Source organism: Notolepis coatsorum, assembly GCF_963971535.1.
Source record: "Notolepis coatsorum genome assembly, chromosome: 20".
In the NCBI taxonomy this organism is placed as follows: domain Eukaryota; kingdom Metazoa; phylum Chordata; class Actinopteri; order Aulopiformes; family Paralepididae; genus Notolepis; species Notolepis coatsorum.
The window spans coordinates 19,426,226-19,446,113 of NC_140184.1; the positions used below are offsets into that span (position 1 = coordinate 19,426,226).

The 19,888-nt window shown below is 44.3% G+C and overlaps 1 protein-coding gene across 1 annotated transcript in view; it reads left to right on the plus strand.

Annotated features, from left to right (window-relative positions):
* Nucleotides 1-19,888, plus strand: part of LOC311246980 (myocyte-specific enhancer factor 2A-like) — a 137,182-nt gene that overhangs the window by 76,721 nt on the left and 40,573 nt on the right. The window contains exons 4-6 of the mRNA XM_084337253.1: nt 8,691-8,825; nt 11,903-12,128; nt 13,355-13,414. Coding sequence (XP_084193379.1) covers nt 8,691-8,825; nt 11,903-12,128; nt 13,355-13,414 — 421 coding nt within the window. The remainder of the gene's footprint in view (nt 1-8,690; nt 8,826-11,902; nt 12,129-13,354; nt 13,415-19,888) is intronic.

Here is a 19,888-nt window from a genome sequence, read left to right on the forward strand (position 1 = left end):
GGGACCCTGATGTAAACAAGACAAAAGTAGTTTCTCTGGTCTGCATCCCCTTAACAATTGTGTGTATTGAAGCCGTACTGTATTGTACCCATTCTGCAATCTGTTAATAAAGTTTTCAATCAATCAATCAAAACAGAGTAGTTATTAGTTTAATTTTAAAGAATGATAATTGTCTCCCCCTTCTCTCCATGTAAAAGAACATGACTTTATTATTTTAATGAAGTGATACTTTTTTGTATGGAGGCAGCTTGTTTAGTAGTCTGCCAGCAGTCAGTACCTCTTCTTGGAGTGTGTTTTTTTATTCTAAATTAATTTCCTTTGACAGCTAAAACTTCACTGGGAAATGTGTTCTGTACTGAAAACACTTCTTGTTTCTCACACTCACTTCTTTGCCTTTATTGCCCTTCTCTCCACCCTGCTCAGCAATAAACTCCCAACCAAATCAAAAGTCGTTTCAGGCAGGCTGTAAAAAAAAATACAAATAAAATAAAATCGAATGGGTCCAATCAATTGTGTTTATAAGCCTGAAGTGAGCACAGCTTAGTTTGCTCGGAGCAGCAGAGAGCTATCTTGAGGGAGAGGATTGTAATGCCTGTGGTTATTTAGTCATTATGTACATCTGTCAGACTTTTAGTTATCTCGTAATGACAATCACAAACCACCCCAGACAGACCCAGACACTTGGTGGGCGAACAGAGACAATGACATCATGGACTGGGTATCGTTGGATTTGACCATCTTCAATACCGGTGCCAGTGTCGATACCTGAGATTCACTACTACAATTATCTAAATGACACAAAGATCGACGCCCCCCAGATCCACACAGCAAGTTGGGTGAGAATCTGGTGAACAGGCTGGGGGGAGTAGGGAAAAGTATTTATTTAAATGAAAAAAAAATGGAGGGAAATACAATATGGTCATAGGTCCTTATGATAAATATATTGTCTACGGATTTCTTTGACCTGGGCATTCCCTGCAACAAAGAGAACATCTCCCTCCAGTCAATGGTCTCTAAGTCTAACTACACACCCTCAAGACCCCTACGCTCTGCACCCAGTCCTCTTCAGGCTCTCTCTCTCTCTCTCTCTCTCTCTCTCTCTCTCTCTCTCTCTCTCTCTCTCTCTCTCCTCTCTCTCTCTCTCTCTCTCTCTCTCTCTCTCTCTCTCTCTCTCTCTCTCTCTCTCTCTCTCTCTCTCTCTCTCTCCCTCTGTATCTTTTATTTACCTCCCTGCGGCCTTTATCTTTGAGGTGGAGGGAGATATGAATGCTTTACATCCTGACATAACTTCCGATGGGTCTCTCTCTCTCACTCTCTCATCGCTCTCTCTCACTCTCTCAATCGCTCTCTCTCATTGTCTCTCCCCCTCTCTCTCTCTCCCTCTCTCTCTCTCTCTCTCTCTCTCTCTCTCTCTCTCTCTCTCTCTCTCTCTCTCTCTCTCTCTCTCTCGCTCTCTCACACTCTCACACACAGTTTCTCTCTCTCTTTATCCCTCTCTCTCTCACACACATTTGTTCTCTCTCTCTCTCACACACACTTTCTCTCTATCTCCTTCTCTCTCTCTCTTTCTCCCTCTCTATCTCTTCCTCTCTCTCTCTCTCTCTCTCTCTCTCTCATCTCTCCTCTCTCTCTCTCTCTCTCTCTCTCTCTCTCTCTCTCTCTCTCTAGCAAGCTGTTTATACTGTTTTCCTCTATGAATGTAAGCATGTTGTGGTTACAGTAACCTGTGCCTAAAGGTAGAATATCTAATGTCATCAAACAGCGACCTCTAAGCAAAAGAGACACTCTTATATAAATTAGATGCAGTGCCTTATATAAGAGACTATTGTATCAATGTAGTACCAATGCAAATCAGTTCATCTCTACGCCCTACAGTATATTGCACCATCAGATTATTTTGTAGGATCTTTTCTGGGGCCTCTGACTAACTAGGAACTCATGTACCCATGGCTAATGCTCCAACAGCCATATCTCTCATATGAGGTCAGCTAGTTGGTAGTTCCCACTAGGGTCACGGCAGTGAGTGACCTTCAAGTGTGGACTATCCAGGTCCTTGTAAGGCTGTGGGGCTGGACGCTGGGCGAATAGGGACAGCCTGCCGGCCACTGGGACACTGAGGAGATGACAGGTGCTGGACAGAGAGGGACACCTGTTTGGCCATTTGCTCATAGGCTCTGCTACCCGGAGGCTGTGAGCACAGGCTGTAATGTTGGCTGGACACGGTGACCCAAGCATGGCATCCAAGGTCTACAGTATGTATTACACTGATGATAGCGAGGGTTTCAAAGAGACGGGGGATGAATGGAGGACAACTTTGCTTACCTTGCCAGAAATCTTGTGTAGCAAAGTAAAGTAGTTAACACTTAACCTTTTAGGGGACACAGAGACAGAGAGGAAAGGTTACCAGTTCAGCCCTTTACGACCCCACACCCATGATACGATGTAATGACAAAAAGAGAGTATGACACAGTCATAGTCAGCTCTATGAAGCGTTTGACAGCTTCACACAGCGCATGAGCTAACCTGCTATCTGATTTTTACTAAGGAAAAAACACAGAATAGAGAGGGCTCTCTAAGAGCCCCGGTCCAAACTTACACATGTGCTTCTGTGGCCAGTCCAACCCAGTTGTAGGTCACATGACACACACAACCCATCATCACCTACAAAAAATGGCAAAAACACTCTACAGAGGAACGCCGTTTTTCATAATGAGAGAATACATAATTCTCGATTAGTATCGGCCACAGGCCTTGCTAAGCACACACGAAAGCGACCAACAATCTTTTCTCTTAGGAAAATAAAGGTTCTCCAGCAGATTTAGCACAACCTTAGCAATCAAGCTAAGGGTTACATCGTATCCCTACCACACATTGACACAATGTAGTGCAACAACATGTCCACTCTGATAGGAGGATGAAGAAGTCCCCAGGGAACCGGGGGGAAAAAACACAATCCTCCTACTTTACCCTTAATACGGCCAGTTAAAACAGGAAAACCTGTTAATATGTGAACACACTGTTTATTGTCATTACAGGCTGAGAAAAGAACCATTCTTTACTCATTTGTCACTAAGCATAGCTTCATAGGTTAGTTAACCCCCTTAGTTGTGAGTACACGGTACATATAAACACACATGATGTTTCTCACACAACAACCAGATCATTTTCACATCTGTAACAACAACCCGATTTGCACGGAGAAACTAATTACCAGTGACAAGACAATTCACACATAACTCGCGTCGTATCCTAAATGTATTGCAGCAACACACGTTTTTGGAAAACATCGTTATTTACAAAACATTTAGAAGGTAAAGCCAGAAGACGTGTATAAGGTCTGGCCAAACCTTGCCTACCCCGGAGCGTAGATCAACGAAGTGCAGTCTCAAGGCCCCGTAGTAAACACAGCCGTCCTGTGTTGCCGACCCGGCCAGCGTCACCGCTCCAACCCGTCGCTACGGTCCCCTTTGTTGACGCAATCCTTGCCGTCCTGGCTCAGGGCAGGGTCGACGAACATCCCCTGTCAAAGATGACATCGTAGTCAAGAGTGTAAAACATGTTATAATCAAAGCACGTTCAACAGAGTAGCATTAAGCTAACGGCCGCCCTAACCGTCGGACGCTACCGCCCCCGCCCGCGAGACGCCGACCGAACGCCGCGCGCGACCAGAGAGTAGCTTCGAATCCCCCCCGCCTCTCCCCGTGAGGGAGAGGAGAGTCGGGAACCGCGGCGGCGCGCGAGGTGCCGGAGCCACCCCGCGCTGGACCTAGGCCGATAGCAGCAAGCTAACGTTCCCCAGCCTAACCTAGTAGGCCACCTAGTGATCACAGCAGGCTAGCGCCGCAGCTAACAGCTGACTGGCTAACAGTAGGCCACCACTAGCACGTAAACTAAGCAGCTATCACCTGAACGTGTACACAATGATATAACACTCACCCAGACAGGCCGCCGTTCTGAAACCCTCCTCACTTTTTAAGAGAAAAGATAAACAAGATGTTAACACAGTTTTACAACGTGATTTTACCACACCCGACGGAGCCAGCACAATACCCAACTGGCCTGTGTAGCTGACTTTGAACACAGATCTTCCGCTATCGAACATCTATGCCCATATCTCCTCGTGAGGGAATACTCTCATTTGGATATGAAAGAAGGGGCCTACACGGTGACAGAGATATATCCAGATATGACCCTGATGTAAACAAGACGAAAGTCTTTCTCTGGTCTGCATCCCCTTAACAATTGTATGTATTGAGCTGTACTGTACTGTACCCATTCTGCAATCTGTTAATAAAGTTTTCAATCAATCAATCAATCAATCAATCAATCAATCAATTCAATCAATCAATCGTCCAGAAAACACAGGGATCACCAGTGTTAATGGTCGTGGCCCACTAGTTAAAACTATAATGGGCTTCAGACCAAGGTCTTCTGTCGCCTAAGAGGCTGAACAAAGGACCCTAGCCTGGGGCCGGTTTTCATAAACATTGTCAATTAGCCCCCATAGCACTAACAGACAAGTGGAGCCTGCCAGCAAAACATAACTCACCAAACCCGGAACCCACCGCTTCTCACAACAGCGGCGCGTCCTACAGCCCAGCTGTGTCTTTACCGCAACCAGCACACAGCAAGGACTGCAGTTGGAAAAGCATGTAGCGGCGCAAACTCCCAATACGAAAACCGGTGGAGGATTTTTAGAATGATCATCATCTTCCAGACACTCCAGTACGAAGACAATATCGCCGTATTTTCTCGAAAATAGTGAGAGAGAAAATAAAGATATGATGTCAACGTATCCTTGTTTTCCAACTCTTCTCCTACCATCACATCACTTCAAGTGTGGGGATCTACCGAGGCACTTCCTTGTGGTGAAAGCGAGAAGGAGGCGAGTGGGTGGCCCCACCCCTGCTTATATGGGTAAGCTGATAGGGGTGTGGTCAGACAAATATTGGGATTAAAGGTACATTGTGGTCTTTATTCAGTGCGTGTGCACGTGTGCGAGGACAGTGCAGAGAGTGACGCCGAGCGAGAGCTAATACGATACAGAACCTTTCACTACCACACTACAAAGGGTTAACCTTTCACTACCACACTACAGAAGGTTAACCTTTCACTACCACACTACAGAAGGTTAACCTTTCACTACCACACTACAGAACGTTAACCTTTCACTACCACACTACAGAAGGTTAACCTTTCACTACCACACTACAGAAGGTTAACCTTTCACTACCACTACAGAATGTTAACCTTTCACTACCACACTACAGAAGGTTAACCTTTCACTACCACACTACAGAAGATTAACCTTTCACTACCACACTACAGAAGGTTAACCTTTCACTACCACACTACAGAAGATTAACCTTTCACTACCACACTACAGAAGGTTAACCTTTCACTACCACACTACAGAAGGTTAACCTTTCACTACCACACTACAGAAGGTTAACCTTTCACTACCACTCTACAGAAGGTTAACCTTTCACTACCACACTACAGAAGGTTAACCTTTCACTACCACACTACAGAAGGTTAACCTTTCACTACCACACTACAGAAGGTTAACCTTTCACTACCACACTACAGAAGGTTAACCTTTCACTACCACACTACAGAAGGTTAACCTTTCACTACCACACTACAGAAGGTTAACCTTTCACTACCACACTACAGAAGGTTAACCTTTCACTACCACTACAGAAGGTTAACCTTTCACTACCACACTACAGAAGGTTAACCTTTCACTACCACACTACAGAAGATTAACCTTTCACTACCACTACAGAAGGTTAACCTTTCACTACCACACTACAGAAGGTTAACCTTTCACTACCACACTACAAAGGGTTAACCTTTCACTACCACACTACAGAAGATTAACCTTTCACTGCCACACTACAGAAGGTTAACCTTTCACTACCACACTACAGAAGGTTAACCATTTCATTACCACACTACAAAGGGTTAACCCTTTCACTACCACACTACAGAAGGTTAACCCTTTCATTACCACACTACAAAGGGTTAACCCTTTCACTACCACACTACAGAAGGTTAACCTTTCACTACCACACTACAGAAGGTTAACCTTTCACTACCACACTACAGAAGGTTAACCTTTCACTACCACACTGTAGTGTGGTAGTGAAAGGGTTAAGCCAAGAATCTGCCTTTTCAAATGTCCGTCTTAGTAACAATAAACAGCCTCTTCGTCTGTCATGTGAGCTTTTTGCCAAAGAGACCGTATTCTTTATTCTTTATTTGGATCCTCATTAGCTTCCACAAAGTGGTCGCTAGACTTCCTGGGCTCCACAGAAAAAGGACAACAATAAAAACAAAACAATAATTAAAATCACACTGTATCAATAAAACAGAAAACTCAAAACAGGCCATCATAAAATAAGTGAAATAACTCTACATACGAAATGATAAACAATAATGACTTACAATGAAAACAAAAACAGCAATAACCACAATAACATCTATATGAGTCACCAATTTCTGTTTTAGTAACCTTTTCAAAGAAAATCGACTTTTGGTTTGTCTGGTGTTGATGCGGAGCATATTCCAGGCAGAGGAGGCTCTATATAGTATTATACTCATGACAAAAACCAGTATATACTCGTTTTTCACAAAGGAAGGTGTGGTGTATTATTCCAAATAACATTCTGCCTTTTAATTTAGCCTCCACAGTTAGCCATGATCAGTTGACAAATTCAGTTGACAAATTGAAATTGTAATTAATTTACCGATGAAAGAGCACTCATTCCCAATGCCTGGATCCAGCTCTATTAATAATCACTCACGTTTATTTTCTACTCATAATCACTTGAACATAGTAACAACATACATACTATTTTGAATGTTATACATGAATGAATGATCATTGCATTTATATACTGTAGCACTTTTCTAGACACTCAAAGCGCTTAAATTAAATGAGGGATTTCAAAGGTTTAGCCTTGCTGTCTGGGGATACCTTCCTGAATTCAGTAGCGATTGGATCATCCCCTGGACCTTGCTCATCCTAGTTTGTTTTGTTCCTGGCCACTCAGAGTAGTAAAGAGTTGCTTTACTCACCTTGATACTGTACATGGTCCAATCAGAGTGCTTGATACCTGAAAGATCTAAATAGCAGGTCCAATCAGAGTGTTTGACACCTGAAAGATCAAACTAGCAGGTCCAATCAAGAATGTTTAATACCTGGAAGATCAAACTAGCAGGTCCAATCAAGAGTGTTTAATACCTGAAAGATCAAACCAGCAGGTCCAATCAGAGTGCTTGATATCTGGCAGGTCCAGGCCTCAATGCATGAAAGATCAAACGGCAGAAGAAACACAAGCACATCACATGAATCTCTAAATTCAGATATGAGTGAACATTTAAATGAGAGCTTCATGGGGCTTCAGGGAATTCAGGCAAATAATATAATGCCCTCTTTTATGTATTGCCTCTCCTCACCCCCAGCCCCTTCAAACTGTGAAGAAAATTTTATTGAACCGGAGAGTGAATTGCCCTCAATTGAATGAAGCGATAGACTTGTTTTGGTCTTATAACAGCCCCTCAGACAGAAGTCAGGTCATCCAACAACAGGACTGGCTATGGAGCAAATACACTGAGGTCCACTGACTGAACGTTGCCTGCGGCCCTGAATCACTAGACTAGAACATAAATGTTGATGATGAAGAAGATGAATGTCTGACTAGAATGAAGTGGTTACTCATAAGCCATTTATTTCTTGTGATGTAACATGATGGGGAAATGATCTTATAAGCCTTGTGGTTTGTTGGACCTCCGCAGAAATCCACATCTGATCAGGTATATGACAAAGAGCCTTAGATGTTTCATGTTCCACCAAGGGCTTTCTGGGGGCGACATGGTTGAAGCATGATTTAAGTTTAGCTCGACAGAGTTCTGCCTTTTGATGAGACCATTAAACTCACGCCTCTCTTTCAGTGTCATCACATTCTGTATTAATCCACCCAGCGTGTCCAGTCCAAATAAGTAAATACCCCCATTTATATTTCGTTAACACTAGGGCTGTCTTAAATACTTCGAAGCTTCGTTCGATGGGCATGGGATTCGAATATGAAAATAAAATTCTATTATTAAAGAAATATATATATGATTTTTTTTGTTTCGTTTTTTTGTTGCAAAATCAACTCTGCCTCTCTTTGTTAACTACAACAAGCAATGCTGTTTGTTATTTAAGATGAGGTCGTACTCGGCACTGACAGATTTGTGTTCATTGTGCTGCTTTTATAAAGCCTCAAATGACTGCTTACAATATTTCATGAAAGCAAAGTGTTTCGTTTGTCTAAGATTTAAAAAGGTTTAAACTTTACAGCACTGACAAAGTTGAACAAAGTGCTGTACAAGTTCTCACAACATAAAAAAAATAAAATAAAAAATTCGAAGCTTCGAATTAAAATCGAATCTCGGCCCCGAAGCTTCGAATTCCAAAAAAAAATCGAAGGTCAGCCCTAGTTAAGAAGTCTGAAGAACGGCCATAATGACTTGTGGCAGTAGGTCAGGGAGGGCTTTTTGGTCACAGCTCTCGACACGGATGAGTTCCTTCGGTCCCATCGAGGCTCTACAGTAAACAAGGAGACACACCGTCTTCTCCGTTTCCGAGTTTGTGAGTTTGACATCCTTGTTTTGTCTTGTCCGTCGATGTTTCACCACAGGCTCTTAACAAGAAGGAACACAGAGGCTGCGATAGTCCCGACACCGACCCCTCTTACATCCTAACCCCTCACACCGAAGAGAAATACAAGAAGATTAACGAAGAGTTCGACAACATGATGAGAAATCATAAACTCGTAAGTAGGCTACTCAAAGTGTTCTCCTCATGTGGATTCATGGCAAAATTGTTTCATGTTTTTTTCTTTTCCTTTATTTTCTTTAACGCTTTCATTACCACACTGCAAAGGGTTAACCATTTCACTACCACACTACAGAAGGTTAACCTTTCACTACCACACTACAGAAGGTTAACCTTTCACTACCACACTACAGACAGTTAACCTTTCACTACACCACTACAGAAGGTTAATCTTTCACTACCACACTACAGAAGGTTAACCTTTCACTACCACACTACAGACGGTTAACCTTTCATTACCACACTACAGAAGGTTAACCTTTCACTACCACACTACAGGTTAATCTTTCACTACCACACTACAGACGGTTAACTTTTCACTACCACACTACAGACTTAAAGGAAAACTCCAACATTTTGGGAAATTAGCTTATTTAACATCTTCCCTGGAGTTAGACAAGAAGATACATACCTTTTTTGTCTCTGTGCGTGCATTTAGCTTTGGGAACAGTCGCTCCGTTAGCATAGCTTAGCTTCATCACTGGAAGTGAGGCAGGACAGTAGCCTGACGTTCCCTACAGGTTTGTTGATATTCTCATTCCTTCAAAGGATCCGAACCGATTGAAGTTCATGGATACCATGACTTAAAATCCTCTTACCTTGACGATTAAAAGCCTCCCCAATTTAGAAAACAGTAATCCAATGGCTGGTATTGATAATATACTACTAACTACTGGACGCTCTGAGCTAACCGGAGCTAACACAGAACAGGATAGTAAAGCAAATATAATGACTTCCTTTCTGGGGTTTTCAAAATAAAAGTGCAACGTTTATAGCAGCGGAAAACGTTTATTTTGTACATTATCGAACGTTAACACGAACCTAAACTAACTTTAGGTTAGTTGTAACGTTAGTTTAGGTTCGTGTTAACGTTCGATAATGTACAAAATAAACGTTTTCCGCTGCTATAAACGTCGCACTTTTATTTTGAAAACCCCAGAAAGGAAGTCATTATATTTGCTTTACCATCCTGTTCTGTGTTAGCTCCGGTTAGCTCAGAGCGTCCAGTAGTTAGTAGTATATTCATGGTATCCATAAACTTCAATCGGTTTGGATCCTTTGAAGGAATGAGAATATCAACAAACCTGTAGGGAACGTCAGGCTACTGTCCTGCCTCACTTCCAGTGATGAAGCTAAGCTATGCTAACGGAGCGACTGTTCCCAAAGCTAAATGCATGCACAGAGACAAAAAAGGTATGTATCTTCTTGTCTAACTCCAGGGAAGATGTTAAATAAGCTAATTTCCCAAAATGTTGGAGTTTTCCTTTAACCTTTCACTACCACACTACAGACGGCTAACCTTTCACTACCACACTACAGACGGCTAACCGCCTTTAGTGTGGTAGTGAAAGGGTTAATGTTTTTTGCTTTTCTTTTTTTTAATGCAAGATGACACTTAGAGCAGCACTATGGGACTTCTTCTTTAGCAAGCTAAATCAGTTGGGCTGATTTGAAACAAGAAGGAAACTCTCCTAACACTGGCATGACCAGTGCTGTGAAATCCATAAAACTCTCTCTTGAAGAGCATAACGACACACAATCAAAAAAAATCCTTGCTTGAAGAAATTACTTTTTCATAGCAGTTTTCTCTTACCAGCCATGTTTAAACAAGCTGTGGTTTAACAAGGTGTGGTCACCTCTCACGGTCACAGGATGCCAATATTCCATAGTGCAGCTTTAATAAAAAATTGCCATGTCCTTAGTCATGTGTTTTGTGTTTAGTCACAGTCCTGACAAAATGACAAACCTATTTTACCAAAGGAAATTAGCTACTACAGTAGGTCAGCCTTTATCAGAACTGAAATATCTACTGGTATACTATCCTTACTGTGCATAACCTCAAAATCACTTGATTCAGTTTTCTTGTTACAGCAGTCAGCTTTTATTCATATATATCTACTATGCTTTTCCATGATGCTGAACTAGCTTGGTGTACAAACGTGACCTAATTTCCTTGAGGTAAAATGTTATGTCAAATGTCTACCAGTCTTCTTTGTTCACTTTTTTTTTATATATATTTTTTATCTCAGGCTTAACTTGAATTAATTTGTTTGAATGGAACACATGACGGTGGCCATCACTGTGTGGCCGGCTGAACGGGTGTTGTCTAAGGGCGCTTTCACATATAGTTTTGGTGGACTCGGTGCAGACTCGGTGCGGTTCGGTGGGTGAAGTTGCAACATTGTTGCATTCTTCATTTGGTTCGTCTGCATTCACATTGCAATTTGTCAAGCGCACTAAACGTTCTGAACAATGTCACGCGGTCGAAAAGGGCGCTCGTCTATTGGACACAATAGAGTGGAAATGTGTGTGTGTGACTGCGAGCCCTAACATGTGTGCGCGCGAGTGCGTGTGTGTGTCTGACTCCAGATCAGCGGAGGCGGCACAATTTTCAGTCGGTGGTAGGGTGACCAGGTGTCCCACTTTTGGTTGTACTGTCCCACCATTTGACCGAATGTCCTGCGTCCCGCATATTGAGAGGATGTCCCTCTTTTCGAAGCAAAAAAAAAACATGGGTCTAAAAGCCCCTCCCTACAGTAAACGTAGCAACCCGCCTCTTGTCCACACACATTGCTCTGCTCGTGACGCTACCTCATATCGCAGATCTGATTGGTTAGGTAGTAATTTAGCGCTCTGCTCGTGAGAGTCGTGACTCATTTCCTATATTTGGTCCGATGAAGCGAACCGAGACCTACGTTTTCAGGCGGACCAGAGTTTGCGTGTTTTTGTCCGCACCAGAGTTGGACTGAGCATTCACACCACCCCAAAAAAGCGAACTATCCGAGAAAACGAACTCTGGTCCGATAGTCGGGACCAAACAGCTCTGATGTGAAAGCACCCTAATTTGGGGTTTTGTCATGTTAGTCACATGTCATGTCAACTATTATTGTGATCAGTATTCAATGACGCTCATTTGAAATCACTTGCGATTGCCTCTGTTATTCTGCTATTGACCAACGTCATAATGTATAGTTCTATAATTGATATCAAGTTCAATTGTGTTCTCCCCTCCAGCCCGCGGGCCTGCCCCAGCAGAACTTCATGCACGTTGGCTTGCCCGTGTCCAGCCCCGGCGGCCTGGCCTACAGTCCCGGGGGCTCACTCAGCTCCCAGCAGGCCTCTCAGGCTCTGGCTGCAGCCACAGCGGCCCTCGCCGACAGCGGGATGCTCTCCGCGCCACACGCACACCTCCAGAGGAACCTGGCCTCACCGCAGCGGCCTACGAGCGCTGGGAGCACAGGTGAGTTTGTGTACCGTATGATTGTGTGTGTGTGTGTGTGTGTGTGTGTACCATATAATTGTGTGTGTGTACCGTATGATTGTGTGTGTGTGTGTACCATATGATTGTGTGTGTGTACCGTATGATTGTGTGTGTGTGTACAGTATGATTGTGTGTGTGTGTAACGTGTGCTTGTGTGTGTGTGTACCGTATGATTGTGTGTGTGTGTACCGTATGATTGTGTGTGTGTGTACAGTATGATTGTGTGTGTGTGTAACGTGTGCTTGTGTGTGTGTGTACCGTATGATTGTGTGTGTGTGTACTGTATGAGTATGTGTTTGTTTTTGTGTGTGTACCGCATGATTTTGTGCTTGTGTGTGTTTACCGCATGATTGTGTGTGTGTAGGTACTGTATGATTGTGCGTGTGTGTGTACCGCATGATTGTGTGTTTGTGTGTGTGTACCATATGATTGTGTGTTTGTGTGTGTGTACCGTATGATTGTGTGTGTGTGTACTGTATGATTGTGCGTGTGTGTGTACCGCATGATTGTGTGTTTGTGTGTGTGTACCATATGATTGTGTGTTTGTGTGTGTGTACCGTATGATTGTGTGTGTGTGTACTGTATGATTGTGCGTGTGTGTGTACCGCATGATTGTGTGTTTGTGTGTGTGTACCGTATAATTGTGTGTGTGTGTACCGTATGATTGTGTGTGTGTGTACTGTATGATTGTGCGTGTGTGTGTACCGCATAATTGTGTGTTTGTGTGTGTGTACCGTATGATTGTGTGTGTGTGTACAGTATGATTGTGTGTTTGTGTGTGTACCGTATGATTGTGTGTGTGTGTGTGTGTGTACAGTATGATTGTGTGTTTGTGTGTGTGTGTACCGTATGATTGTGTGTGTGTGTGTGTGTGTGTGTGTGTGTGTGTGTGTGTGTGTGTGTGTGTGTGTGTGTGTACCGTATGATTATGTGTTTGTGTCCGTCTGTCGTGCATTATTGCTCAGTTTCTCATACGATGATTTGACCAACCAAAGATTAAAAAAACAAAACAATGAAGGCCGAAGTCCCGCCTCCAGCCCTGCTGTAGTATTAGGGGGGGGGGGGAGGGGGGGGGGGTTCCCCAGAAGCTGTGTGGAGCTGGGTCTAATGAAGCGTGCCATGTTATCCTGATCCAACTGTTCCGCCCATACGGGTGGGCCGGGGCCTGCAGATGGCTCATCCTCTCCCTCTCTGCCTCCCCTCAGGTGGCATGCAGAGCAGCAGCGAGCTGGCAGTGCCCAACGGATCTGGCACCGGCCCAGTGGGTAAGGCCCTTAGGAGGACTCGGCCATGCACACACACGCACACGCACACATACACGCACACACACACACACACATACACATACACGCACACACACACTCACACACACACACACACACACACACACACGCGCACACACACGCGCGCACTCAAACACACGCACACACACACACACTCAAACACACGCACACACACACGCGCACACTCAAACACACACACACACACGCGCGCACGCACACACACGCGCACACACATGGAGGATGGCTGTATGAATTAATCTTTACGAATCAGAATCACTTTATTCACCAAATACAATCAATGTACAGGAATTTGCGTCGGTGGTTTTGTTTCAGAGAAATATCGACAACACAGTACGGTATATACTGACACAGTCATACCATATACAGTAGACTATACACGCTACATACATACAGAGCAATAATAATCATCACCGAGGAGCTTCACACCGCATCTGATTCAGTTGTGCTCTCTAAATTGAGGATTTAAAAAAGAGGACCCCCCCCCCCCCCTTGTGCAACGTTAGCAGCGGTTGTGAATGTGGTCCCCCCCCTGTCACCGACGTGCACAGCAGCACCGTTGTGCACGAGGAGCAGTTGATAGGAGTTGATGTGTTGGAGTGAGAAGTGAGCAGCTGCTGCTCTAGCAGCCATACTGTTGTCCTCACAGAGCCGCTCGCTCGCACGCCACCAAGGACTCCTCCAAGGTCGCATTACCAACTGTTCCATCCTGGCACACACCAGCGCTAGCCGGGGTCAGCTTTCTAATGGCCCACCGTGTCTGTGTGTGTGTGTGTGTGTGTGTGTGTGTGTGTGTGTGTGTGTGTGTGTGTGTGTGTGTGTGTGTGTGTGTGTGTGTGTGTGTGTGTGTGTGTGTGTGTGTGTGTGTGTGTGTGTGTGTGTGTGTGTGTGTGTGTGTGTGTGTGTGTGTGTGTGTGTGTGTGTGTGTGTGTGTGTGTGTGTGTGTGTGTGTGTGTGTGTGTGTGTGTGTGTGTGTGTGTGTGTGTGTGTGTGTGTATCCTGTATGTACTGTATGTGTGTGTGTGTTAGAGCTGTCCCCGAAGCCTGTTTTGGGGCTTCAAACTTCGTCAGGGTTTTTCGAAACGGACGTTCGAACCTTCGTTTTTAATCATTCAAAAAAAGATGATAAATGTTTTATAAAAAAATGTATGACGAGTCATATACTATAATAGTATAATACTATAATATTAGTGTAGCTTAATCTTTATATGCAACTGTGAAGAGAAAAAACCGATTGGTTTAAAGAGAATGAATAGACACATACAAAATATATATATTAAAAAAGAAAATAATAATAATAATAATGAATACAAAAATATATGGCGGCTAAGTGGCGCAGTGGGCAAGGCGCTCGCCACTAACGCAGGAGATGCTGGGTTAGAGCCCAGCTCTCTGCGTTGCTTCCGGCTTGGCTGGTCGTTCATACTAATATAATTGGCAGTATTAGGGGGTGGGAAAGCCGGTGGGTGGGGATCGGACGTTGTGGACAGCGACTCCTACAGGTCGGTTGGTGCGCCTGTACAGCAGAATCAGGAAGCAACGGGGGCAGCGTGAGCCTCCCACGCGTTACTCCTCGCCACTGAGAGATCGCGCTGTACAGGTGAAAAGATGCGACAGCTGCCTCCTCGTGTACCGGAGGGGACACGTGATGCAAGGCTTCTATCCTCACTACAGCCGACCAGTGGGAGGCATAATCTAGCAACGTTCGAGACAGGGGAGGGTAGAATTGGATAATACGAAATTGGGATGGGAGAAAAATAGAAAATGGGGAGAAAAAGTAGATTAAAAAAAAATAATATATATATATATATATTTAATTTGAATGTTGATTTAGAATTCAAATGCCAACGTAACGAACGAAGGTCCGAACGTTCAGGCTCAGCCCTAGTGTGTGTATATTCTGTTTGCACACTGTGTGCGTGTGTGTGTGTATATTCTGTATGTACTGTATATGTGTGTATATTCTGTATGTACTGTATGTGTGTGTGTATATTCTGTATGTACTGTATGTGTGTGTGTATATTCTGTATGTACTGTGTGTGCGTGCGTGCGTGCGTGCTCCATACATTTGTCAGATGTCTGCTCGCACCCTCTCAAAGTCTACGGTTACTTTTCCATTCATTTGAGTCGGAGTCCAACCGCCTCGCCCTCTTTTCGTGCTCTGGCCTATTTTCGGCAAATGAATCCCACACGCCAGCAGCGCACGCCAGCAGCGCACGGCCATTACACAGTCATTCGCATCATTCTCCGGAACATTCTCCGGAGCGCTCTCTTCTTGTCAGCGCCGCGGCTCGCTACCAGTAAACACCTGCGCGGCGATGATGCGGACAGGTGCACCTGTTGGTGTCACTTCCACTTCACTCCTTGTATGGGCGGGCGTGAAGGAGGGAGTCTGCCCTGTGTTGTTGCCCCACCGGGGGGTGGAGGTGGGGGGGGGGGGGGGGGGGGGGGCTGTTGGGAGGCATGCTGGTCACGTCAGGCTCCTGGAGGGGGGGGTGTACACAGTGGCCCTGACAGCGCGGGGGTGGCCATGGCTGCTATGTGTGATGTGACGGAGAGAGGGTGGCAGGTGCAGGTTGAGCTGGCAGGTCCCCGGAGGCCTCAGTTCCGTCTGCGTTTGACCGTCAGACGTCACCTATTCCCGGGTCAAACATGTTCCACTCCTGTGTGGCGCGATGAGTTAAAGGACCTAGTTCGACAATGACGTCGGTTAGCTAACAAAAAAAACTAATGGGGATTTTGTTATTTTCATCTGCTATTGCAATGGTTGTTTGGTAAATTAAGAGACAAGGCTTAGAAATTATATTAATCTATAGATTTTTTTACAATTGTTACAACAATTGTTCTAATTTAGATTGTGTATTGTATATAATGTATATTGTATATTCCTCTTTACTTACTTTTTTACTTACTTTTTTTTACTGTATGAAGCACACTCTCAGGGACTCATACAGAACCAAGCATTTCACCGTAAAGTACATGTATTTTATTGTGACAATTAATAAACAAACTTGAAACTTGAATTTGGCACTTTACAAAAGTCGTATTCATTCAATATAGCTTGTTTTGAATGAGAACAGGGCGTGTTTACATCCCTCTCATGCGACAGCTCTGCATTCTGGTTTTTCTTTTTTATTAGGATATAATATATTTTGAACTGGTCTCAACACAAGTAGCATGCCTGTCTGTCTGTCTCCTCCAAATCACCAAAGCCAATAGCAAAACACGACTCATGTCATTAACTGAAATATCAGTTACTGACATTAGTCAAATCGGTTGCACTCCATTCGCACAGCTTATAATGCGTCACCTTCCTTTATGCAACATCTTTACTACATGAAGGACATTGTGATGTTAATTCAGCCCTGATGTTCCAAACTATGTACATGATACCAGTTGACCTCGCAGTGCACTTTTCTGCTCTCATCTTCATCTCAGGCTGAATCAGACAGACAGGATGCAGGCCGACAGTCCCTAGATCCCGGTGTCCGACTCCCACCCATCATACTGCTGCACTGCAAAGCCCACAATGCCCCAGGGCACCGGACTACACACATCTTGTATCCACCTTCATCTTGTGAATTTACCTGCCATAGCCCCGCCCCTCACAGACTTCTCACATGCTCTCTTCTCTTGTGCGGTTTTTCTCTCTCTCTCTCTCTCTCTCTCTCTCTCTCTTCTCTCTCTCTCTCTCTCTCTCTCTCTCTCTCTATCTCTCTCTCTCTCACACACACACAAGCTTTCAACAGGGAAATGCTTTTATGGAGGTTCTTTGTGAGCGCCCTGAGAAGCATCTAGATGAGCTGCCTGTGGCCCACAAGCTGCTCTGATTGAATGATGGATGAGCTAAGTGAGCTGTCAGAGCAGGTGGCGATAGTGTGAGGAAGAGTGTCTCGGAGTAAAGCTGAGTTAACCATAACTCTAACTATAGTCATAGTTAGATAGCGGTGAGAGCATTCGCCCCCATGTTGGTTCGACTCCTGGTTGGACTTTTGCCGATACATATGTAAATATATCACTCATGGCTATAACATAATGTTCATTGTGTACCTTTTTTCCTGTGGCCAATTAGTACTTTATTTGATGTTTTCTGGTGAGACTGTGTAGACTGTGCATGGAGGGCCGTGTAGACCACTGTTATTTGGTTATTTAACATAGTTTGTTACAGGGATACATGACTGAGCTCACATGTTCCTGTTTGGAAACCTCTTGCATAATGCCTCTTTTTAACCCTTTCACTACCACACTACAGACGTGACTGGTTAACCTTCTGTAGTGTGGTAGTGAAAGGGTTAACCTTATGTAGTGTGGTAGTGGAAGGGTTAACGTTCTGTAGTGATATAGGGAAAGGGTTAACCTTTTGTAGTGAGATAGGGAAGGGTTAACCTTCCATAGTGTGGTTGGGTAAAGGGTTAACGCTTTGTAGTGTGGTGTGAAAGGGTTAAAGACTAGATTTATCCTTCCGCATTCATCTCCATAACACGTCAAATACAAACGTGTCGATTAAACCGACTAATCGATTTTTCGAACAAAATCTTGTGACTATTAGTGAACCAACAACTGCGGACAGACCTTCTAATTTTCCAAATCCAGCTTGTTGTTTATCAGGTCACATGACTTGCACCCTCTTCTTGTTTCCTGCTTCCTTTCTCATTCGTCTAGTTGGACAACATGTGCACATGGCATGAGGCGGGTCTGTGACTGTTTCCATGACTGGTATCTGAGTGTTATTGTTACAGTTACTTCATACCAGTGTCCTCACTGGTGACGTAAAGGACACCCTGTCTTATACTCTGCCATTATGTAACATCAAGTGCAAAAAAGAATCTATTATTCAGAGGTATCTCTTGAAAGAAATATATAACAGTGCATATTCTATCCTGCATCCATCCAGGCCTTTGTGCAGCCAAATGTCTTTCATGAGTAGACGTTAACAATGCAGACATGAAATAGGACCATGTGTGAAGATGTTTGTGTGTAACAATTGTTCTAATGCTACCCTTATTGAGGGCCATTAGTGGAGTCATTCTATAAACCCACAATTATCCTAAACTTAACGAAAATACATGCCAGAAATGTATAGCTATAGCCTACCGTGGCAGTGTGCTAACTTAAGATAAGATAAGATATTCCTTTAATTGATCCCCTTGGGGAAATTCAGCATCATGCAGCATGGGGGGGGGGGGGGGGGGGTACAGGTAGTAAACAACACAGTGTACAGGTAGTAAAAACAACACAGGCAGTGTAAACATTTGGTCAATATGGTCAATATAATTTACTATCTGACTAGCTGAAGAAATATTCACATTATTCACAGTGTCACATAAGGTGCAGTATGCGTGAGGTAGTGTTATAATTTACTATCTACTGAGTATACATTATTCACAGTATCACGGTATCCACTGAAATATACATTATTCACAGTATCACAGTATCACAGTGTCCACATAAGGTGCAGTAAGCCTATGGTAGTGTAGGTTGTCCTCCTTGGGTTCCTATAAGTCCCAGTCGCTGTCGCTGCCCCCTGTTGTGGAGCCTGGAGGCTGCTAGTCGCTGCCCACTGTTGTGGAGCCTGATGGCCGCTGGTATGAAGGACTGTCCGAGGCGGTTAGTTGAGTGTCGTGGGGGAATGAGGTCTGTGGCTGAACGAGCTTCTCATCTTGACTAGCTCGTCGTAGAGGGGGTGGTAGGGGTTCTCCATGATGGCAGCCAGCTTTCCTTATCATCCCCCTCTCTGCCATCACCTCAAGTCTAGGTAGCTCGACTCCCACCACGGAGCTAGCCTTCCTCACCAGCTTGTTGAGCTTGTTGGTGTCCCTTGAGTTGATGTAGCCTCCCCAGCATGCCACAGCATAGAAGAGGATGCTGGCCACAACAGACTGGTAAAAAGACTGCAGCAGTCTGTTGCGCACATTTAACAACTTAACCCTTTCACTGCCGCGTGACAGCTGGGTTAACCCTTTCACTGTGACAATACAGAAGGTTAGCCATTTACTATCACACAACCGACGGCGATGCTCCATCATTAGCATCATTAGCTCCGCGGATCAGACAACATGCAGACAACATGCACAAAGCCAGTGGAGAAAAGATAAGGGCACTTACTTTATTTGTAGATGAAGTCCATGCGCCTATCCTTCTGAACAAAGATGTTGATTACTTTATTGTAAAAGGCTCTCTTGTTAGGTGTGTCCATCAATTTCACAAGTCTCTCCTTTTCGGAAATAAAAGAGCCAACGATGAAAGCCTGCTCCATTACGTCTGTATCCAGGCAACGATGTTACCCTACGCTAATTAGCTTGTTACATGTAGCAGTGATGTTAGTAGCTTAGCCACGTGCAGATGGGCTGAGCAGACAAGAGGATGTTACCCAGCCCCGCCCACTCCCTCAGTCTCTCCGCACACAGGCAACAGCGAGGGGTGGGGTGGTGGGGAGTT